The 23,755-nt window shown below is 51.2% G+C and overlaps 1 protein-coding gene across 5 annotated transcripts in view; it reads right to left on the bottom strand.

The window, feature by feature from the left end:
- Window positions 1-23,755, bottom strand: part of MAN1C1 (mannosidase alpha class 1C member 1) — a 55,199-nt gene that overhangs the window by 7,684 nt on the left and 23,760 nt on the right. For all 5 annotated transcript variants that reach the window (XM_053998614.1, XM_053998613.1, XM_053998616.1 and 2 more), the window contains 5 exons: window positions 9,589-9,704; window positions 7,958-8,038; window positions 5,934-6,028; window positions 2,188-2,311; window positions 102-195 (listed from right to left, as the gene is read on the bottom strand). In XM_053998614.1, the coding sequence (XP_053854589.1) occupies window positions 102-195; window positions 2,188-2,311; window positions 5,934-6,028; window positions 7,958-8,038; window positions 9,589-9,704 (510 nt within the window). The remainder of the gene's footprint in view (window positions 1-101; window positions 196-2,187; window positions 2,312-5,933; window positions 6,029-7,957; window positions 8,039-9,588; window positions 9,705-23,755) is intronic.

Here is a 23,755-nt window from a genome sequence, read left to right as displayed (position 1 = left end):
TCCTGTAGCACAGCCTGCCTGGCTGCTCTGCCAGGTGCTGCTGCCTGGGGAAGGAGGGAAGGCTGGCATGCTGCAGGCAGGAGGGAGGCAGGGATACCTACGCTGCACCCAGCTCCCCGTCACCGGGCTCAGGAAGTTGGGGTACAGGCCCTGCGGCTTCTCCACTCTGCTGAGCACCCTGCGGATGTTCATCACCTGTGAGAGAGCACAGACAAGGCTGGGGTTATGCTCTGCTGCCAGGGCTGCCCCTCCCTCTCTCCCCAGCCCCTACCCTGGCCCCTGCCTGCTCCAGCCCAGCAGCCTGGACACAGCTCGGGGAGGGAGATGCTCTAGGGCTCAGCCCAGTCTTTATCTCAGTGGGATTTCAGAAATGGTTCTGGAAACCCTGCAAAGCCCCAGTTCAGCTCACTGCCATGGTCCAGAAGCAATCCTGGGAGATCTTGTCCTTCCAGTACCTAAAGGGGCTACAGGGAATTGGAGAGAGACTTTTCCCAAGGGCGTGGAGTGACAGGACAAGGGGGAATGGTCTCAAGGTAAAGGAGGCCAGGGTTAGATGGGATATTGGGAAGAAATTCCTCCCTGTGAGGGTGGAGAGGCCCTGGCACAGGGCAGTTGTGGCTGCCCCATCCCTGGAAGTGTCCCAGGCCAGGCTGGACAGGGCTTGGAGCCACCTGGGACAGTGGGGGGTGTCCCTGCCCATGGCAGGAGTCCCTTCCTGGGCTTTGAGGTCCCTTCCAAACCCAAATCTGCTTCTGTGATTGGGGATCTGGGTGGAAATGGGAGATGTGAGCGATGCCAGGGGTGATTTTTTCCATGATCCAAAGGGAAAGGAGTGGCAGGGATGAGTGACTCACACAGCACTTAAATTCACCATGTGGTCACTTAATGTGATGAATTGGGGCCTTTAATTTCAACAAGAGACAGTTCCTTTAATACCCCAGAACAGCCAGCACTTAACTCTCTAAAGCCTCCCTTGGTTTCACCCCCATTAAATCCAATAGGCCTTTCCCTTAAGGGACCCAGTTAAATTCCATGCAGCATAAATATTCTATTATAACCTGCAGAGCAGCTAATTTGCCCTAAACCTTTTACAAAATCAGACAATTTGCACGCCAAAAGCTGGCTACAGTCTTAAGCCAGTGCTTCCAAGGAAGTTGTCAGGCTCCATAATATTTACTGGAGTTTAGGAGCTTGGCACATTAATGACAGGTTTGAATAAAAGACACAGATGGGCTTTAATTCCTGCTAAAATCACCCAAGTCCCAACCTGGGAGTTCACGAGTTGATCTGCTCCCCTGCAATGATTTCCCAGAGGCTGGGTTGTTAGAGCCCACACCATCCCACATCTTCCCTCTCTGAGGCTGTCAGGGTGGCTGTGATCCATTTTCTGTGCACACACCAGCCCAGGAGAGCCCATCAGAAAGGTTTTGCCCTTTTCCCTCCATGGGCTTAGGAGGAGAAGAGGAAAATCTCTTAGGCTGGGGACAGAGGTTTGACCCTGGCTCAAAATGCCACGGTTTGAACCCAGAGTGAGGATGCAATTCTGGTTTTCAGCAGTGCATCCCCAGTGTTTTCTCATCTCTCCCCTCCCTTCATTCCTCACACATTTTCTCTCCACAGTACTGCTCCTTTTCCTGGCCTCTCCTCAGCTCCCCCTCCCTGGGAGCACTTTGTCATTATTCCTGTCCTCAGGAACCTCAGCCTTGTCTCTTTATTTCACATCACCAGCCTCTCTTGATCTTCCCACAGAGTTTCCTGAGTTTCCTGTTTCCCTCACTACTTTCCATCCACTCCATCCTAGCTCCACTTTGCTCTCCCAGCTTCTTTCTCCTCTTTTTTTTTCCTGTCTCTCCTTCAAATTCCCTCCTTGTTTCACAGCTGATAGACCTGCACTGGACTCATCCTGGAAAAGCAGAATTTCTGAGTAGTTTTTTTTTGCAATCCTGTCTGTTTTTACCCCACTGTGGCACTCTGGAGCAGCCCCATTTCCCTGGGGGAAGTTTGGGGGGGCAGCTTGGGTTCTGCCAGGAACAATCTGTGTCCCTCAAAGCAGGCTCCTGAGGGATGGCTGCATCTTGGCCGTGCCCTTCTCTGGGTAAAATTCACACAACTTCAGCCATGCTGGGAAAAGCACCCCAGGAAGATGAAGAGGCCAAGCCAGCAAAGCCCAGGCTGGGGGTTACTCACCTTTTCTGCAAACACTGGGTTGCCAGAGAGCTCGGAGAGGTGCAGGAACTCCAGGTGCAGGGTCCCAAATTCTGCCAGGATGCTGCTTCCAGCGGATGCCCAGCCCCAGCTCCAGCTCATGCCACTGCAAGGAGAGAAAGGGAGCCCTCACTTCCAGGAAACACAGCCAGAGCCTGGTGCCCCTGCCCCAGGGCAGCCCTGCCTTTGCCAGGTGCCTGTGCTGCACCCCAGGTGTCAGCAGGGGTATGGAAAGGGCACACACACACACACACACATTTAGGACACAGATTCAGGATACCCACACACAGATTCAGGATACAGACACAGATTTAGGACACACACACATATTTAAGACACACACACACAGATTTAGGACACACACACATTTAGGATACACACACACACAGATTTAGGACACACACACATTTTCAGCAGCAGTTCCAGTGGCACTGAGCTGTGATTTTCCAGAGGCTCTTTAGGACTGGGCTAACACACAGACTGCACAAGCTGCATTTCTTTGTGGGAGAATCCCTCCTGAACAGCTCAGCTGGAAAACAGCTTTGGAGGAGCTCTGCCGCTCTGCCCTACAGAGACACTGTGGGATAAAATGTCCTTGTGGTACCCCACAGCTCTGGGTCTCTCTGGAGCCCTCCAGACAGGACAATGTGCTGGAGGATGTAGGGGTGGGTATAACCAAAGCAGCCTCTGCGGGTGCTGCCCCAGAGCCACCTCAGAGGTATCCTGGCTTCAGTTTTCCATCTCCTTGCAGTGAATCCCAGGGAGGGGACAGCTCCAGGGACAGGGAAGGGGTGACACTAGATGGCGCCGGGAAGCTTGGCTGGGAGAGCAGAAGGGTTTGTTGTTTACAGGAGGTTAAAACTAATGATCCATCCGAGCAGGAAAAGAAAAAAAAGAAGTTTCCCTCGCTGTGATGGAGAGGAAAGCGTGGCAGGTCCCGAGCTGGCTGTTTGCCTCCGAGTAGAGCCTTGGATAGGCAATGGTCACAGGCTGCAGTGGTCACCCCTGCTCTGGGGACATCGAGTGCAGCTCCAGGGGCACCCCAGGAGCCCCAGGGGGCTCTGGCAGCCAGCCCTGGCCAGGTGAGAGTGGCATTCACATCCCACTGCGGGGATCTGCTGAGCCTGTAGCTGCTGGGGCAGCTGAGCAGCCCCCAGAGCTCTCACACCTGCCAAGGCTCCATCCCTGTCCTTCGTCTACTGCACTGGAGGGGGGTTGCAACAAACACAGCCTCACTAACGGCTCAGCTCAGCTCGGCTCAGCTCAGCCCGGCTCAGCCCAGCTCAGCTCAGCTCAGCCCAGCCCAGCTCAGCCCGGCTCAGCCCAGCTCAGCTCAGCTCAGCCCGGCCTAGCTCCGCCCGGCTTAGCCCAGCTCAGCTCAGCTCAGTTCAGCTCAGCAGGGCTGCAGCTGCCAAGTGTTTGTTGTCACTGCGGCTCTGTGGGGTCACAGAAATCATCACAACCCTCCCCAAAACCACAGCACGGGACGTGCTGCTGGAGCCTGAGCCTGGGGTCAAACAGCACAGCAAAGCTGCTGGGAGGGGAAGGAGGAAGCAGAGCCCGTCTGCCCTGTGTCCCTGGCTGAGAGAGCAGCCTGCAGTGACCCCCTGCAGGAAAACCTGTGTCAGCCTTACAAACTGGGCCTTCACAGCTCTCTGCTCTGTGGCAGCTCAGAGGAAGCTACTGTTTAGAGGACCTTGGCCTCCAAGGGGAAAAGAACATGCCCAGAACCTCCTTTATCTCCCAGATAAGTGGGTCTGAAATGTCAAATCATTGCCTTCCCTCATGGGGATCCAGAGCAGCAAAACCTGGCACTAATTGAAGTGCCAGGTCAGGAGAGAGGCCAGGAGAGGATGCTGAGGGAAAATGTGGAAGTACAGAGGGTTTAGGGAGACGTGCAGGAAAGCAGGGCCAGGGCTGCAGCACAGGGAGAGCTCACAGAGCAGGGAGAGCTCACAGAGCAGAGCACAGAGCAGCTGGAGCACACAGAGTATTCCAGGGCCAGCGTGGCACTTGGAGCAGCAGGATGGAAAGCAGGCTGTGGGAGATGGGACACAGCCAGGGGAAAGCAGGCAGCCACAGGAAGCTCATCAGCAGAGAGGGGACCCCAGAGGAAAAGGTGACAGCAAGAGATAAAGGCAGCTGGTTGTGGGAGAGCTGGGGGGGGCTGGCTGTGCTTGGGCCCTCAAAAATGAATGTGCAGAATTGACTCAATGCCAAGGGGTTTTTTGGTTTCAAATTTCTGAACGTCCTTCTTAACCCACCCCCAAGCTGTGCCAACAGAGGCCCACACACACTGCAAGACCCTCCTTTTGGGATGGTGAGGTCTCTCTGGAATTAGCACATCCTTGCAAAAGCAGAATTGGAGAGATAATTTCTCGTTGCAAAACTCTTCTGGGCTTTGTTCTGGCCCTGATGTTTGGGTCAGTGTGGTCTCACAGCCTCACCTCGCCCTCCTCTGCTTCCACTTGCTCTCTGAGTAATTCCCCTCCCCTGTGGGTTTGCAGCCTTTGGCCGTTCCCTGTGTTCCTGCAGCAGCTCAGGCTGTGGGTGCAGCTCCCTCCTCCCCTGCTCCTCAATCAGCTGGCACTCCAGCCCCCACAGCAGCTCCAGGCAGCCCTGGGGGCTCTGGCTATGGGCTGGGTGTTCTGTCGATTTGCTCTGCTCTCACTCAAGGTCACCAGCAAAACATTTTGGAAATGGCTGGGCAGACAGAGGCTGCTTCAATTGTCTTCACAAAGGGCAGGGGAGGGTTTGGCATTTCTGTGAAAGGTTAGCCTATGCAGAGCCTTTATCAGCCACAGAGGAAGCAGGATGTCTGTGCTGTAAAAAAGGACAATTACAAAGCTGCTGGTGGGTCCAATTTTCCCCGGGATTAGGAGCACATCAGACAACTGAGGGGTGACAGTGATATTTGAGCAACACAGCAGCCTGAGCCAAATATTTGTAAGTCTTTTGCTTGCAGAGCCAAGGAGGAGATTTGGGCTAAGGGCTGGATAATGATTTTGAGGGTTTTGCAAGAGGTGAGGATGAAAGGCTTTGTTAACCTACATTTCCTGCAGCTCTCACCCCTGGATTTATTTGGATGCATCAGAACCAGCAAATCCAAATCCCTGCCTGGCTGGCAGGGAATTGTCTGCCAGGAGAGCCAGGAGCAGGAGGGCAGCCCCAGCTCTGCTCTGTTTGCTGCCAGACCTTTTGCAGGGATTTACTGAACTCAGCTGCCTCCCCTGGCCATGAGAACATCACCAACCTGAATTCTGGGCTTTAAGGAAGGACAGAGCCTGCCTGAGGGCTGTGTGCTGTATTCTCCCCCTTTTCCAGCACCAAAACTGTCAGCCAGTCCCATCCACTCCCTTGCCCAGTTTTTCCAAATTTTAAATCCATTTTTCCTGGATGAATTCACATGCATCTAGCCAGGCACGCTGCAAAAATCCAAGCTACGAGCAGACTACAAAATCACCTTTCAAAGAAAATGAGAGTGAGGAAAATGCTCTTGCAGCAGGGAGCCCTGTCAGGAGGCAGAGGAAGAAACTGTGGACAGCCCCAGATTAATAAAACACAGCTGGGTTCGGCCTGAGTCACCTGCAATCTGTGCCAAGGTCTGAGCTGGCAGAGCAAATGACCTGGAGGAGTCTGCTCTAGAGGGGACAGCTCTGAGGAGCTGCTGCTGCTCCTTCCCCAGCTCCCAGAACTAAAGGAAATGCTGCTGAGGATGTGTGCCTTGCCTGCCCAGGTTGATGACTCCACGTGGGATTCCAGTGGGGGTGTTGAAGGCTGGAAGAAGTTTCTCTCCGAGTTCCAAAGCTTTGCTCTTGAACACCTGTTAAAAGGGAGGATAAATATTTGATGGAATGAGTCACAGAGGATTCTCCCACATCTCCTTTTCCAAACACACTGTTATAAAACACTGGAGGTGCTGCAGAACCCCCTGTTCCAGGTGTGCTGTGCCCCGGTTCCACTGCACAAAAAGTCTGAACCAAAAGTCTCACTGAACTTTGGCATCTCTAAATTTCCCCTCAAATCTGCACTAACCCAGCACCCAGTCCCCTGCCAAAGCCTCAGCCTGGACCAGAGCAGCTCACAACAGCACCCTGTGATCTGAGCTGATCCACAGAGTGCTCTCCCAATTCCTCCCATTCCCAGCATGGCAGAGAACACAAGGAGCTGCAGTGACTGAACCGAGATCAGAAGAAATCCTGCTGGGCTGAAGCACTGTTAGATTTACAACGTGGGCTTGCCCAGCTCATGTCATCCCCTGTTGTAAAAACCAAGATTTCCAACGAACCATCTCCTCCTTGCAGCTCTTGGCCAAGAAGGATTCGTGGTTTCATGGCTAAGCTGCTCCTTTTCCACGGGTAATGCCTCAGTTTTGGGCTTTCCACTCAAATTGCAGCTTATGGTGGCTTGCAGCACAAAGCAAGCACACACAATTATTTTGGGACAGACTGATACCAGCACTAATCTTTGCTGCAGAGATTAGTCCTGATCAAGAGAAGCCTCTAAGTGACTTAGGAGATAAAGCACAAGCCTTTTACCTCTAGCCCTGTGGTGGTGGCTCTCAGAAAGCAGGAATTCATTGCTCTAAAAATACAACACTGAGGAAACCTGAGCTCTCCTGTGGGCTCGCAGACCTTTGATACTCTCACAAGGAAACAGGGAGCTGGTTCAGAAGGGAAAGCAAGAGACAGGGACTAGGTTTTGCCTTTCAGTGACACTGGTAAGTGACAGGCACTGCCCCAGCTGCTGATGGGTCTTCAAGAGGTCACTGCTGGACTTTTATGGTTTAATGTGGTTTCTTTTTGCTCTGTTGATCTGAAACCTGCTGAAGCTGTCGCTGAGACAGACTCTGAGTTGGGGCACTGAGTCTTTGAGAATTTTCCCTGGAGAGAAATCCCAAGGGAAGTCATTCCTGGAACACATTTAAAATGCAGCTGAAGTAAGAGAGCTGCTCCTGGATCAATGGTGTCACTGTGCAGGAGCCATCCCACCCTCTGTGGTGGGGCAGCACCAGAGCTGAGCTCTCATTTAGCGCCAGTCCTCACAGAACTCCCTCTGAACCAGAGCTTCAGCTCACCAAAGACTCCCAGGGCAGAGGATTAATCTCCTCACCTCCCTCCAGCCAGCTGCAGAATTCCAGCCCAGGCACACCATCAAACAGATGATGGCATTGTGCCCCAGGCTGTGGCAGGCTGGGGAGGAGGGAGGGCAGTGGAAATGGCATTTCCTGCTTCACCCAGGGCTCTAGGGGGACCAGCACCCACCTCAGGGGCTGTGACACCGGGCTCTGCATCCCAGGGCACTTCATCTCGGGAATTCCTGCTCCACAGGGATGTTCAGCTGAGTGGGGAGCACCTGCCCCTCTCAGCTGCCCTCCTTAGCCTGAGGCAGGATCTGGGATGATGTCTGATGAAATCTCACCCGATTTGGAAGAGAGAGGAACAAGTACAAAGACAAAGATCCTCTGCAAATGGCATTTCCCTGGGGAGCAATGTGTCCAACTGCAAACGTGTCTTGCTAGAATTGCCCACAGGAGGAAAGATCCCTGGCAAATGAGCCATGCACCGTGTGTGCAAGGTAATTATTCGAGGCTTAATTAAAGGAACATTAGTGGCATTTCCATATTCACAAAAAGGATGGGTTTAGCCTGTTGTTAAGGGGGGATTATCTGATGCTCAGGGCAGGGCTGCTGGAGAGCCCTCTCAGCTGGTTCCCGGGGCTGGGGGGACCCTGCGGGGCTGGGGGGACCCACCTCCTCTCCGGTCAGGTAGTAGGTGGCCAGGAGCCCCCCGATGTAGCGGATGTTCACCTCGAACAGGGAAGCTTCTCCGTTCTGCAAAGACACAAGGACAGCCCTCAGCTCTGTGCCCATCTCCCAGCACTCTGCACAGACACAGGGGGAGCCTGGAGGGAAGAGAAACACCCAAACTGCCCCATTTATCACCTGTGATAGCACCTGGGTCAGGCAGGGCAGATCACACAATCACAGAACCTCCTGAGCTGGAAGAGACCCACCAGGATCATCCAGCCCAGCTCCTGGCCCTGCCCAGACCCCCCAACAATCTCACCCTGGGCATCCCTGGAGTGATGTCCAAGAGCTCCTGGAGCTCTGGCAGCCTCGGGGCCGTGCCCATTCCCTGGGGAGCCTGGGCAGTGCCCAGCACCCTCTGGGGAGGAGCCTTTGCCCAAAGTCCAGCCTAAACTTCCCTTGACACAACTTCAGACAGATCACAGCACTCAGTTTCAAGCAGAGCTTGTGGGTCCTGCAGTCCCTGTCCTGCCTTTCTGGACTGTGAGAGCTCCTTGTACAGAGGCAATACTGAATTAACTCCCCCTGCCTTCCTTGCTGTGCTCCCTGACTCCATGATCAATCCATAGCATTCACTCTTGTCTTTACAGATCAATCTATTCTGCAGGCCAAGATTAAAAGCTTTTATGAAATCCAGATAAATTATCTCCCAGTTGATTTTGTCCCTTGTTTATCGATTCAGTAACAGACTGAGACCATTCACCAGATTTATCAGATGTGGGCTGCCTTTTATGAATCCATGAATGCCAGTGGTGCCCCCCCAAATGATGCTTCTCTATAAAGGCAGCTGCAGGCATTGTTCCCCTGGGAGAACCATTCCTCACAACAACTAGACTGGCATTAAACAAATACAAGTTTAAGCTGCACTTTGGTTTTAACATTCTCTGTGTGTGCCATTGATGAGATGCCATCAGCTGGAGATGAGGGATGCAGAGCTGGCTCCAGAGCATGGCCAGGGACAAAGGAGGGACAGCACCCTTCAGCTGCCAGCACTGCTGAGCTGCACCCAGAGTCCAGCACAGCCCCAGTGTCCAGGACAGCTCCAGGAGCTCCTGGAGAAGCACCTCTGGCTGTTTGCAGAAGTGATGCCCTTCCTTCCAAACCTGGCTCCCCCTGGGCTCCCGAGGTGTCACACAAGGCCCAGCAGTGACACCAACAAAGGGGAGCTGGGTTTACAACCTTAATCTAATTTAATAAGGAAATCTCATCTCATTGCAGGCAGACATTTACCTGAGATGAACCAGAACTTGTTCTTTGATGAGCAACTTTTCCTTGGAGTGTCTGATAGTGAGTGTCTGTTCCCATAACCCAGAGCAGAACACAAGAACCATTAAACTCTGAACCTTGTTGTCAGCCAGACACGGTGAGGCTGATCTGGTGGCCCCTGCTGGAACCAGCAGAAAATTGGGGTGAATCACTACACTGCTCCCTTTGGCCTTAGAAAGAAAATCATCAGAGTGGTTTCTTTCCCCACAGAGCTCATGGTTTCCCTGCCCAAAGGACTCCTGGGGAAGATTGTGATCAGGACTGGCACTTTGGGTGGCACAGGCAGGCATTCCCAGCAGCTGACTCACCACATTCAAGTCAAAGCTCTTCTCCACCCACTGCTTGGCTTCCTGGAATTCCTCCTCGAGCTCCATGATGTAGAGGGTATCTAAGGCATCTATCACAGTTGCTCCTCGAAGGCCTCCTGTGTGGCAAAAACACAACAGAGATGAAGCCACAGGTCTGAGTCAGCCTGGGGGGCTGGGACAGGCAGCAGCTCCCGGTGCTGGGGCTGTCTGGGTGGCATCGTCCACCAGGGCTGCTCAGCTCTGCACCCACAACTGGAGAGGCCCGATGCCCAAAGGCATGACAGAACGCTGAATTCTGGAAGAACTCCCCCAAGGAACAGCTCAGGGTGCACACCTGAAGGCCCCAGGCACAAGTGCAAGCCTTGGCCTTGTTCCCAGGCCTGCCTTGGCCAAAGTGGCTCAGCAACGTTTCTGCTCTCACCAAGGGACACGGGGACTGCGTCTGATTCTGATGTGCAGCATCCCTGCAGCCCAGGGAAGTGCTCAGATCCACCCACTCCAGGCTCCTTCCTCCTCTCAGCGTTCCTCTCCCCTAGGGAAGGATCCTGCCTTATTTTGTTGATGCTACAAGATTGCAGTTTTGACACTTTTCAGCCAGGCAGCACATCATTGCTTTAATAAAAACCCAAGCAGGACTTTACTGCTCCACTACGGATTGCTGCCTTTTGGATGCTGTCTGCATCCAAAGCAGGGGCTGTGGGAGAGAAGGAAGGCAGAAACAGCCTCCAGAAATCCATTTATTCCTGCAGGCCTGGGAAATGATCATCTAACTGCAGCCATCTCCAGGAGCAATGGGTGCATGGAGTCAAACAGGCACTGGATCAACTGGTGGGCTCTAAAAATCAGCCGGGCTGATGTGGGCCTGGAATGTTTGCCCAAAGCACTGAGTAGGGAAAACAACACCATCACAGCCTGGGCTGCTTTTATCAGCCCTAATGATTCTTCAATAGTAATGATTATGTGATTTTTATACATTTTCCTGTTAGCAAGGAGAGACGTGCCAGGGAGGCAGGGAGAGCATTTTAAACAGGAAGGAAGGGCAGTGGCACCTGAGGCACAGCTGTTACTGTGATATTCTGAGAGGAAAATCACAATGCTGGGCTCGGCTTAATTTGATGATATAATCAACAAAAGCTTTTCATAATCTGCAGAGAGACAATGAGGAAAGTTGGATTTGCTCAAGCTAAATGGAGACAAAGAGACAACAAACTCACCATTTTCTGGGATGATTAATTGAAGTGAGGAATATTGCTGGAATTGACAGAGCCTTTTATGTTTTCAGCAAGTCAGGTCTTTAACTTGGGGAATGGCCCTGGGGACTGGGAACACGCTCTGCTCTCTGCTTGGAGTGGCTCAGCTCTCCTGCCTGTGTTTGACAAAGTGGAGGGCAAACCTCGCTCCCCTGCTGCTTTGTCTTTGTGTCACATTAAACATTTGTTTTCAATATTCCCTCGCCCTCCGCATCAGAAGAACCTGGGGCTGTGTGTTCTGTACCAGGGGCTGGGCCATGTTCCCTTTCTTCTGCACCAGCTTTGAAGCAGCTGCAGATGCTCAGTGAGTCCTTTCCTGCAGCCCCAGAGCCTCCCCATGCCAGGAGGGGTTGTGTCAGCTCCAGTGCCAGGAGAGGGATGAAAAGGCAGCTCCTTGCCCTCCTCAGCACAGGGCAAACCAGGGCCTGGCTGTGCCCGGCCCTCACCAGGACAGAGGGCACCCAGAGAGTCCCTGACCCCCAGCCGGTGACATCTGTGCCAAGGGAGCATCTTCCTTTCCTCCTACTCAGCCTTGGCTTCCTCAGAGCAGGAGGGAGCTGCAGGGGCAGCCGGCAGGATTTGGTGTGTGCACACCCCAGCAGTTCCCTGCAGCACAAACACACCTGCCTGGCAGGGTGCTGCCACCTCCTGCCACCCCCTGCCAGGTTTGTTCCACCATCAGCACCTCCCCGAACCTGCACGTTAGGGTGGGAGGGGTGCAATCAAAGGGGAGGCAGCTCAAAACCAAATCAAACCCCTCTCTGTCACTTCTGTCTCTTGCTGACACTCATCTCGAAATTGCTGGTTTCAGCCTGACTATACTGGCTCTGAGGGAGTTGTAAAGTAGGAACCAAGAAACCCTCACAAGAAACCCTCCTGGAAGTTCCCAGGGCTGGGAGCAGTGGCTTTTAAGCAGGACCCCACATCTGAGATGGTGCCTGTCTCCCCAGACCCAGGTGTGCTATGAACAGCCCCTCCTGATCCTGCCCCAGACTGGCTGGAGTGGGGACACCTTCACCAGGGAGAGGCAGAGGCACTCTGCTGATCCCAAAAGGGACTTTGGGATCCACAGCAGCTCCTCCAGCAGCTCCTCAGTGCCCTGGAGAGAACAGGCACAGAGCCCCAGCCTAGCTGAGCTGGAAGGGACCCACCAGGATCCTCCACTCCCCCTCCAGTGGGACCAGTGAGAAGAACGGGGACCTCAGGAGGGACCCAGGGGGTCTGGGGCATTTCTGAGTGTCACAGCAGCTCTGGTGACAGGGCCTCTGCCCAGAGCTGTCCCCTGAGTGATGATTGGGGAGGAGAAGCAGCAGCTGATGGGGGCAGACAAAGGTTCATCTCTCCCTGAGCTGAAGGAGGGCCTGTGCCACCCTGGATTTGCTCTTTTGTGCAGCAGAAGAATGGAGAGAGGAGTGTGGGCAACAAGGCTGCTCTGTTCCTGCTGCCACCCACCCCAGGAGCTGAGCCCTGCCTCAGAGAGCACCAACCAACATTAACTTCATTAACATAATGCTGGGGAAAGGTGCTGGGTGGAGAGGAGCTGGCACTGGTGGCTGTGAGGGGGTTTTGCCTTGTTCTGTTTCTTCTCAGTTTTGGTTTTTTTTTTTTTTTTTTTTTTTTTTTTTTTTTTTTTTTTTTTTGTTTTGTTTTGTTTTTTTTTTTTTTTTTTTTTTTTTTAGGAAATTACTCAGGCTTTAGGAAGAAATTCTGCTCCAAATGAAAAACCTTGGGGTGAGATGTTTACAGGCTGGGGATCTACATGTCCAAGCCCAGACTCACCTGCACCTGCTTCTCCCAACACCTGAACAAGTGGCCTAACCCCAACACTCATCCAGCCCCCAGGGCTGATTTTCCAAAGAGGAGCAGCTGCGATGGAAGGGATTGAGAGCGCTCCCCTCTTCCCAAAATAGCCACCAAGGAGTATCACAGGCCAGACAGGAGACTTGAAGGGCTCCCAGCTGCAAGTCTGTCCCTTAAGAGCTTAAAAAAAGCCACCAAGTGATGCTTCAGCAGCCAAGTAGCTCTGAAATAGCCTTTTCCTCAGGAAGGAGAGATGCTTCCAAAGGCTCTCCTGAATCCACCACATTCTCTGTGCCTGGCATGGAGAACAAGGACCCTGCAAAGGCCCTCAAACCACAGGCTGGACTCTCCTGTCCCACAGCTTTGCTTTGGGGTCCAAGGACCATGGAAGAGCTCAGGGTGTGCCTTTGGGAAGGTGAACACAGTGCCAGGATTCCCAAGCAGCAGAAGATGGGAGCATCCTCAGCAGGATCTCCAGCAGCTTTCCAGCACTCCCTGATGTCAGGGTTCAGCTCAAATAAAATTATCCTTTCACAGGCTGGTTTGGGTTGGAAGGGGCCTTAAAGATCATCCAATTCCAACCTCTCACTAAAAGATTCCTTGTGCTGTGTCCCCCCTGCTTAGAGCCACGTTCCCCTGTGATTGCCATCAGCTGTCTGCCCCAGGGAGGGATGGAAGCCCACCCTGACCTCAGCCAGCCCTGCCAGAGCCCTGCAGCAGGCAGAGAGCTCGGGAATCTCATCTCTAATGCCCTCAGCCCCAGGGGGCCTGGTCCTGCCACCTGGCAAAGAACCCTTGATGCAGTGACTCAGTGAACAGAAACCAAATCCTTCATTCCCAACAAAGCCGTTTCAAAATCCGCCCAGCGACGCTTTGTGCCAACGCCTCAAATGAACAGCACGAGCCATTAGGAAGATATCAGACTTAATCTTGCATACAGCAGGACTGTTTAAATGCCACAGAACAGGGGGTTTCAAACAGCTCTTTGCTAACTTTAATAGCGGAGTTTACAACTGAAAAGCAAGAGCAGAAGGGGGAGGAATTTAGATGAGCGCAATGTAAACCCAGATCAAAAATGAAAGGTCTTGACTCCCACTGTTCTTATGTCAAATCGTATTTGTCAAAACAGAAATTAGTGCTGAAATTTTGTTTGGAATAAAAATTAGGATGCAGTTTCTATGAAACACGCTGAACTTGTTAACTGCCAAGGCACAAGGGGCTCTGGTTGTCACTGGTTGTTTACCTTCACCTCCTGGGGTACAGGGGGGAAAACACGAGATTCCCTTCCCCTGCCTCTGCAGGTCTGAAGGCTTCAGTTCAAATCAGTGCCCTGTTACAGCAGGAGTCTGAAAAATGACCAAGTGCTGGTTTTCCTGTTCTTTTTGGTCCTCTTTCTCCATGACAGGGCTTGGAGAGCAGCCTGAACTTCTGACATTTATCCCAAATGCGTGTGAGAAGCCTGGGAGCTGTCTGGGACCGCGTCACCACACAGCTCCTGGCTGGTGGCAAACTGTCCAATTCTGGGAGAAATCCACACAGAGACGTTTTACACAGCCCAGGATTATCTTGGCAACCAAGTAAACTGTGAAAATCACTGCAGCTCCTTGAAAAATCTGCCCTGCAGCCAAGATTTGCCAGTCCCTGTGCGGAGCGCTCCAGGTCAGGCACAAGGAGAGGCTGGGAGCCTGCAGCTCCTGAGCTGGGATCTGGGCTTAGGCCAGAGCTCCCTGCCTGCTCTGGGCTTTAGTTTCTCCTGCCAGACCAAAAAGCAGGAGGAATTTTCCTCAAAGCATGAAAAGAAAGAGGGTTTAAAGCAAGAGAACGTGACGGTTAGAGAAATAAGAATTAATTTATCCACCACATCCGACCTGGTGTCTCTGTTCTCCCCAAGCTCTTTGCACCAGCCATCCATCCCCCCTCTGGAATGGTGCAGGAACACTCCCCACCTGTTTATTTCTTAACATTTCCTCCAGCACTCACACAAGGGATGGGCACTGGAAGATAAACTCCAGCTCCAGGAGGTGCTCTCCAGTGAAAGTCCCTTTGCTCCCATTGCCAGGCTCAGATGTCAGGGATCCCCAGGACAGGGCTGCTACCACTGGTCCAGCTGACAGAAATTAAACAGAGAATCCAAACGGAACTGGGAAATGGGTTTTCTTTGCAGGAAGAAAGAAATTTTCTCAGTTAAATCCACAATCATCTCATTACAGTCCTTCAGCTGCCTGTGAGTGGTACCTACTGCAGATGAAGGCAGAAACATCAGACCTGAGCTAAGCCCTGCCAGTGCTTTATTTATTGAGTTTTTGTCTGGGAACCTGATAGCTGTAACACAGAGTAACTACATTCCCTTCATTTAAGGCAAACTAAACAAATTACATCTGAGCAACAAGGTAGCAGAAGTGAGAGATGCAGGGGACAAAGAAGTAGTCCAAGAATTAGAAAAGATCTATTTCTTTTTGTATCAGCACATTCTCTTGCAGAGTTAGGGGGAAAAAAAAAAAAAAAACTCCATTAGCTTTTGAGCAACCTCATTTTTCTTTGCTTTCCAAATAAACCACTGCACCTACACTTCAGGGACCTCATCAAAAAACACTCCATGGCCAAGGTTATTTTCTCATCTTCCTCACATTAATCACCTCACTCTCCTCTCCTGGTACTGGTCAAAGGGTCACTCCCTGGGCACTCTCCATGCCACAAGTGCTCCCCTGATGGGCAGCAAAGGCCACCTGGCAGAGCCCTGCGGGGTCACGGGCAGCTCTGTCCCTGTCCCCATCCCTGCCCCTCAGATGGGAGCTGCCATCCATGGGGGTCTCGGGGTCACACCCTGTGCCAGGCCTCAGCCCACAACCCAACAAACCAGCCCAAAACACAATTTCCCCCTGATTTCAGTCTCTGTTCTGGTCTCCTCCCCTTCACCACCCCTGGCAGGTTCAGCATTCCCAGGGTGCTGGCCCTGCTTTGCAGAGTGCCAGCCTCTTCAGCTAGCAATCCCCTGGCCCTGGAGACATGGATTTCCATGCAGTTCCAGAGGAAATAGGGATCCACTGGAATTCCATGCATTTATGAGACACAGGACATCACTCAGACCATGCTGAGGTCAAGTCACCCTCTGAGCTTTGCACCCAAACCAACTCCAGCCCCCTTCCTGTGCATGCAGGGTGGTAAAGTCACACCTCCCCAGCTAAGGAAAGGTCAAAGGGCTGATCATTGCCTGAAAAGATGCTCAGGAACAGCAGAGCAACCAACCCTGCACGTGGCTGGGAAGGAGCAGAGCCCAGGGCACACCAGAGGCAGCAGAGCCCCAAAAGCTCCCGCTGAGAGCTGAGCCTCCCACCTACAGCAAAGGAACATTGAAGGCTGGCATGGTGTCAGAGTCCAGGACATCCCTCTGGCTGCCCTGGCTGACTTGAGACCCTGGCAGGGGGCTCGGAGACCTTGGCACGAAGTCAAAAACACCTGTGGCTTCCATTTTAGCCCGTGGGAAAAGCTGCCTACTTTGTGTAAGGAATTACAAGCCACAAGGGTTTGAGTAGTGTGATATTTCGATTAACACAGGGTGGAAAAGTAGAATTTGGGAATTTTAGAATGGGGTTCAAGGGGACAAGATGGAGGGATTTGGGCGCGTCCTGGCCTTCTTCTCCTTCTTCTTGCCCTCCATGTCTTCGTGTGATGGTGACACTTTTCTATTGGTTTCAGGTACAGACACACTGCCCAACACAGATGATAGCTATTGGCACGTTATTGTAAACAGACTATAGGTAACTTTTGATATAAAATGTAATCACTGCCCTGAGGGCAGACAGAATGCCATGGCCGACCTGCTGGACAGAGCTCAGCAGGTCAGAGAAAGAATGTTACAGATAAGGGGAAATAAACAACCTTGAAAACGCCATCAGGCGCATTCCGGACTCCTCCTTTGGCTGCGCGGGCTGGGGAACGAGGACTTTTACACTCTTGGGGTCCTGACAAGCTGACCCCAACAGTGTGAGGGAAATCACCCAAACATTTGGGACAGGTCAGTCTGCTTTTTGCTGTCAGCAGGAGAGATCTTCCAGGTTTGTGGGAAGTGCTAATGAATCCCAGCTCCACCTGCACCACGGAGCAGCCTCAGCATATGGGCTGCACAGGTAAAGCTGGCAGCAGACAGGCAGCTTCAAGTGCTGCCTTTTAGGCTGCTATGATCAAATTTAATAGAGAGTGCGTTCCAGCTGGGGAAGAAATGGCTTTTTTTGGATTACAAACCACTCATGTTTTTCAAATATCAATTTCCCCTGGAGAACTAAGGCTATCGTTCAAGCTGAAGCAGCAGTGGCAGCTCTGCCCTGAACCAGTGATGGGTGGGAGACACAAAAGAGAGCTTGGGCACATCTGGGGACGTGGCAAAGGAGGCAGAGTCTGGGGGAACAGGTTAGCAATATTCCTATTATGCACTGGGGGAAAAAAGAGAAGAAAGGTGCTCAGCACAAAAATGAATCACTTGTCACAGCACCAGCCCCTCAGATAAGTGACTTCCTTCAGAGGAATGGGAGAGCAGACATGATAAGCACCTATTGCCAACTGATTCTTAAATATTTAATACTTGGCAGCACTCCCCAGTTTAATCCTCTTTTCCCCAGTTCCTGCAACCATCTTTCAACGTTTAGTGATCCTCCAACAACCAGCTCTGGTTCATCCCTGCATGACTCCAACACCTCCTGGAGCTCAAATCAAACCGTTCCTGTTCCAAAGTGTCGGGGAGGAGGGGAGGCTTGCCTAAGGCTGGCAGCACAATCCCTGATACAGCAGAGACACTGCAAATCCACTCTCCACGTGCCTCCCATCTGTCTCCCGTGACACACAGGCAGCTCTGTGGGCCATGGAGAGCTCAGCAGGAAATTGGAAGTGATAATCGTTCAAATGCTCCCCTGGGAAAGAGCTTTCCTCCTGCTTTTGGGGCTCAGATGCTGGCGAGGCAGAGGTAATTACTTCTGACAAAGATGGGTCATTTGACAAGCCAGGAGCACTTCTGGGAGGAGCAGTTCAAGGAGGTTAAGCACAAGACAACAGCTGGGGCAAAACCACTGCTGGTGCCTCCCTGCTCTGGATGTTTGAAATTAATTTTGGAGTGGTTAAAGGTAATCTGATTATATTCAATTTATTGCTCCTCCACAGACCTCCTTGAGGACCTGCAGCATTTAATGTGAGGGGTCCCGACAGGCCCATTAAAACAAACACACACTCCTACCTGCAGCTATCATCCTGCTCTGCCAGAGCCACAGGTAGCAGTTAATGAGTACAGGCTGCTAATTCACCTCGGAATTCAAAGGGGAGATGCTTCATTACAACAATCAGAAGAAGGTGCCCTTCTGCCTCTCAAATACACTTCCCAAAAAGTGGCAGATGTGTTATGACAGCACAGCCTGGAACTCCTGACAGTGATTTTCCCTCAGACCTGATCTGCTCTGGATGGGCTCTGTAGAACAGGCAGAGCTGGGGCTGTAAAACCACTCATCCCTGTCGTGGTTTTATCCACAGCCCAGTCCAGCAAACATCACCTCCCAGAAATTACCTGGCCCTTAACACCAGCCCAGGTGGGAGAGAATTCAGAGATAAAGAAACCAAACCACCATTTGCCTCAAAATGAACCAATAGATTAATTGTGCTGTTCAGGATGGGGCCTGGCCACCTGCTGGGAACTCATGAGCTGAGCTTGGAACCCTCATAATCATCGATGGAGGAATCTAAACACATTTTCTCTGTGAATGCAGTGGGTCAGGAGAATGCAAATGGTCCATTACCATGAGCACAAACACATTAAGCCACCTAACTCCATCACTTGGGACCATCTGTCCGTGTTCTTCCCTTTCTCTCCCATATTGTTAAAGTCACACCAACAAGACCCCAGCTGAAAGCCTCCAAATGCTCTCCAGTATGCTGCTTGACAGGATTAGACATCAAAATAATCTCAGCAAATTGGGAAAATAGTCAGAAACAAGCGGGATGCAATTCAGTGAGGCCACACGGCGCGTTCTGCCCCGGGGGAAGCACAACCAACCATGAAGCAGAAGGAAAAAAATGGTGAGGCAGCACTCTGGAAACCATGGCCAGGCTGCAGCCCAGGAAATGCAGCTCAGACCAAGAATTTCCAGCTCAGACCAATGATTTCCAGCTCAAATCAACGATTTCCAGCTCAAATCAATGATTGCCAGCTCAGACCAATGATTTCCAGCTCAAATCAACGATTTCCAGCTCAAACAAAGGATTTCCAACGGTCAGGACAACGATTTCCAGCTCAAATCAACAATTTCCAGCTCAAATCAACAATTTCCAGCTCAAATCAACAATTTCCAGCTCAAATCAACAATTTCCAGCTCAAACCAGGACGTTGGAATGTTGGGCAAAGGAGCAAAGCCCAGCCCAGGATGAGCAATGATGTCTCACACAAGCAAGGGCACAGAGTCTCCTTGCAGCAGCACTTGGAGGTTCCAGGGGGAAGCGAGGGCTCAGCAGGAGGAATGTGACCTGCAATTAAAGCTGGGTAGATCTGAGGCTGCTCAGCCTCCAGGGGAGAAGGCTGGAGGAAACTTGACAACGTTTTTGAGATGCTGCAAAGGACAAGAGGGTAAAAAGCACTCAGCACATCCCCAGAGAAAGGCCAAGGAGTCGCAGCTGAGCTCTGCAGGAGAGAGGGGTCAGGCACCAGGACCAGCTTTAAAGCACTGAGGCAGAACTGCCTGCCAGGACCTTCCAGCCTGGGGAAGGGAAGCACTAAAAGACCCCTGGCTGCTGCTTTTGTGTTTTGCTGCTCCCTGGGACGAGTGCGAATTGCAGGTCTCCAAAAAGCCTCCTGAAGATGCCCTGGCAAGGCAGCAGAGAGATCCTGAGGGAAGGAAGAGCTCCATGAAATGCTTCCTGATGGCTCCATCCCCTGCAAACCTTCCCCAGAGCTCCCTTAGTGACAGAGAACATCACAGCTACAATTTGGGATGTGCACACAAAAGTCAGGAAATTAAAAATGCTGGTTCCCACAGCAACCAGGATGGAGCCTGCCAAGAGAGAAGGAATGTTGTAGCCTAGGCAAAAGGTGTCAATCTTAATGCCTAAAGGTGACTTCCACTTCCAGCTGCCTGAAGGAGAAGTCCATGAAAGCTCTGCACTCCTGCACAGGCAGACCTTGATCCTCAGGTTCTTTGTTCCTGAATTCCCTCTCTTCCTGGCAGAACCCAGCACAGACTGGAGCTTGGAAATGGAGATGAACCAGAGCAATCGAGGCTGCTGTAAACCCATCCCTGAACGCCGGGATCCCCCACTTCAGAACTCACAGTTTGTGTTTTCCCACCCCCAGCTCTGTGAGGAGACCACCCCAGTGCAATCCTGTGTTCAGAGGAAAGCACTGTGGAGAGAAACAGGAATAACTTAGAACTGTGTTCTTAACCCTGGGTTTATACCTGAGAGGTAAATTCTATGTATTTTGAAATTAGTAGGAAACAACCTCTGCCTTTAGAACTTTTTCTTGAAACACTTTCATTTTTCTGCACTGAACTTCTCCCCTTTCCCCCCCTCCCCTTTTGGAGCTGCATATAAAGTGTGTTAGGGTGCAGAAGTGGTGTTGGGAATAAAACATCACAAGAAGGATGAACAATTTTAGTCAGTCCAAAAAAAATTCCTCGCTGTGTTTCACACTGATGCCTCAAGTAAAGGCAGAGGGATTTCCTTGAACTTCCAAAAAAATCCTCTCTAGAGACAGGAGCAATCCTGGGAGGCTAAAAGGAAGCACTTTGTGAAAGCACAAAGGTCTTCCAGTGACAAATGCCTGCCCCAGCATTCTGAGCACACAGAGCCAGCCCCGGAGCAGTGACAAATCTGAAAGCTGAGTCCTGTGGGAGGAAGTTAAACCCACTGATTAAGTGAGATAAGGGACTCCTCTCCCCCGAATAGGCAGCAGAGATGAAAAAAAAAATCAGAAACAAGCACCTGGAGAAATTACAGAGGAAGAAATTCAGTAGCAGGACCCATTTGATATATGATCTCCTGGAGGTGAATTGAAAAATGTCAAAATCTAACACTAATCCAGATGAATATCCAATGAGACACATAATGAGGGTTGAAAGAAACCTCAGCAGCAGCACAAAATGATGTGATAAAGCAGTTAAGTTCTAAATGTGAAATCCAACACAGCAAAGCCAGTTTGGAACCTGCTTAATCTCTTCAGAAGTTTCAGGAGTAGAAATCAAGTGAGTTAAAACCAAAGTAATTTTTTTTTCTTTTTTTCTGTACAGTTTCCATCTCCTCTGAATAAACAAGGGAAAGCTAAAACACAGAGGAATAAAGGTAAGAAACCCACGAGTCTCAAGATACTTCCAAAATTAAAAGGCATAGCTAAAAGTGTATTTTTAAAATATTCTTAACCTGCTCTGGATTTTATGTAGTTCCTGGTAGTGCAGGGGGGGCTGTGGCTGCAAACGCCTCCTGGAATTAAGCTGGAGCCAGAGGTGGGTCAGGCTCTGCTCCCAGGGAACAGGGACAGCACAAGAAACAGCCTCAAACTGTGCTAAGGGAGGTTTAGGTTGGATAGTGGGAAGATTTCCTCCCTGAATGCGTTATCAAGCATTGGAACTGGCTGCTCAGGGAAGTGCTGGAGTCACCAGCCCTGGAAGTGCTCAGGAATGTGTGGATGTGGGTTAGTGGTGAACACAGGGGTGGTGCTGGGTCAGTGCTTGGATTTAAAGGTCTTTTCTGTGGTTAATTCTGTGATTCTGGTAAGAATCTGACTGCAAGCAGTGGCCAAAGACACCTGGCCCTGAGCATTCCCAAAAGCCACCTTCAGCCCAAGCAGGGCAGTCAGGAGCCCCAGGTGTGGCATTTACCTCCCTAGGGAATGCCAGACCGGGTTGCGTGGGAAGGGTCCTCAAAGCCCATCCCATCCCATCGATGCCATCCCACTGATCCCATCCCATCCCATCCCCTCCAGCCCCATGCTCCCAGTGATTCCCAAGCTGTGCCCAGCTCCCTGGAGCGGGTGCCGGATGTTTGTTCAAACCAGCTGGAAGTGCCAAGCCTCCAACTCAGCTTTTGCTGTGGAGCTGCCACCAAAGCCTCCTAATCCAGAGCTGGATCTGTGAGCAGTCCAACTCCACCCACTCTCAGCTGGCTGCCTTTTAATCACACGCTCAATATCTCTGAAGATTAGACAATTATTTCCGCATAATTAGTGTCCAGAATGAGGCACAGGCAACATCCATAATGGGGTGCTTAAAGAAAATATTAAAAGGAAAGAAGGAAAAATCTTAAAGACGAGCTCACTGTGTTTTAAAATACACCCAGAGCCTGAAAAAAGGATTAAAAAATAGCTCCAGCCTGATTGTTCCCCGTGTGCTGTGCCACGGGGCTGCTCACGTGTGGCTTCCTCCTCATCTCTGCCTGTTCCTCTCTCAGCAGCCCGCAGAGGCCCCACAGAACCCTCTCTACTCCCAGCTCAACGCAATTTTCTGCCTTTTCCTGCTCCCATTTGCTACTCTAATGGCTGTTCTTCTGTTTCTTGTTTTGTTTCCTTCTCCCCCGTTTTGCTGCACGAAGCACTTCTGACAAATCCCAAGGCACCCTCTGCTACTTCCAGGCCTCATTAAGCTCCAGACTCAGTTTGGGGTCAGTGGAAGGTTCAGGAAGCTGCTGAGGAAGCTGGGATGATGAATGGGGTCACATGGAGATAACGTGGAGCTCGTCCAGGACAGGCTGTGGTGTCCATAGTGCCCAGTCCCCCAGCCTGGGCTCTCACATCCCAGCTTCTCCACCCCCTTCTCCTTTCTGACTTCACTGCTCTGCTAAGATGTAAATCCAAGATGAACCCACTCTGTTCAAATGACATTTTTTCAACAGTCACTGCCCTGCCCAGCCACAGAGACAGGGTTTGAGGAGGGCTGGAGGCCACTCTGTGAGACACTGTTTTTTTTTTTTTTTTCTGTTTAAACTTTTTAAATGAATATTTCAAGCTGAGAAGTCAGCTGAGCCACTGTAATCAGCTTAAACCCCTGTTTAGAGGGGGTTTAGGATCCAGCAAAGCCCTGATGTTTGAGCCACCACTGCCAGCAGGACGCAAGGTGAGACTGGAGTGGGGACAGATCTCCTGAAGGATTAATTAGCTTTGGAATGATCTCAAAAGAGGGAAAAAAACCCCACAACAGGGATTAATGTCAGCTCCAACACACAGCCAGACTCCAGTGAGTTTGGGAGTTGGAGGACATCCCGATTCCCGGCTTCCTGCTGCCAGGAAATAAGTTTGTTGCTGCAGATTTCACTGACATCAAAAGCCAAAGTCAACTCAGAATGCTCTCCTGAAAATTATTCATCTGGGGAACATTATACATGAAAAAGACAAAAAAGATGATGATGCCAGGGAGCAACAGAGTTCCAGCAACATCTTCATTACAAGGTATTTTTCTCTTTAAAGAGCCCATGGAGCCAAGCATCCAATGTCATGTGCAATAGGCAGCAGGTATAATTCAGCATAGAAATTAAGAGAGCCGTTATTATTATTATTATTTTAATCACATAAAAGGACTCTCCAGGGTTTTGCAATTTTGTGATCACAGGGAAAGAGACCCAGAGACAGAAGAGAAAAGGTGCAGTAAGTGATTGCACAATTGGAGGTTCCCATTTCTCTTCTGGTAGCTGGGATATTGCTGAATTAATATTTTCATTCAATTATCTCTCCTCTGTTATATATTCACAGACCAACTCCTGTTGCTTCTAATTGAGCTGGCTCTGTTTGCTGCCTGCTAAATCCTGGATGCAGGAAGCAGATCTTTGGGAAATGTTTGGCTCAGATGGGTGCACTAACCCTGGAATGTGGAGATTTTGGGGTCCAGCACCTGAGCTGGCAGCCCCAGAGCAGCTGCTGCTAAAAGCTGCTGTCCCAGGAGCTTGGGGGTGTTAAATCCACTGGGGATTCCTGGAATTTCCAGTGGGATTCCTGGAATCTCCATCCAGATCTGAGCCTGGCAGGTCACAGTGCCACAGGGCAGTGACAAAGTCCGGTGGGATTTTCCAGGCAGAACAACCTGAAGGGTCTGGAGCTCAGGACAATCAGTGGTGTCCTTTCCAGAGGCCTCACTGGATATATTCCTGTGGTCACTGCTTTT

Source organism: Vidua macroura, chromosome 25, assembly GCF_024509145.1.
Source record: "Vidua macroura isolate BioBank_ID:100142 chromosome 25, ASM2450914v1, whole genome shotgun sequence".
Lineage (NCBI taxonomy): Eukaryota > Metazoa > Chordata > Aves > Passeriformes > Viduidae > Vidua > Vidua macroura.
This window is presented reverse-complemented; position numbering and strand designations above follow the sequence as displayed.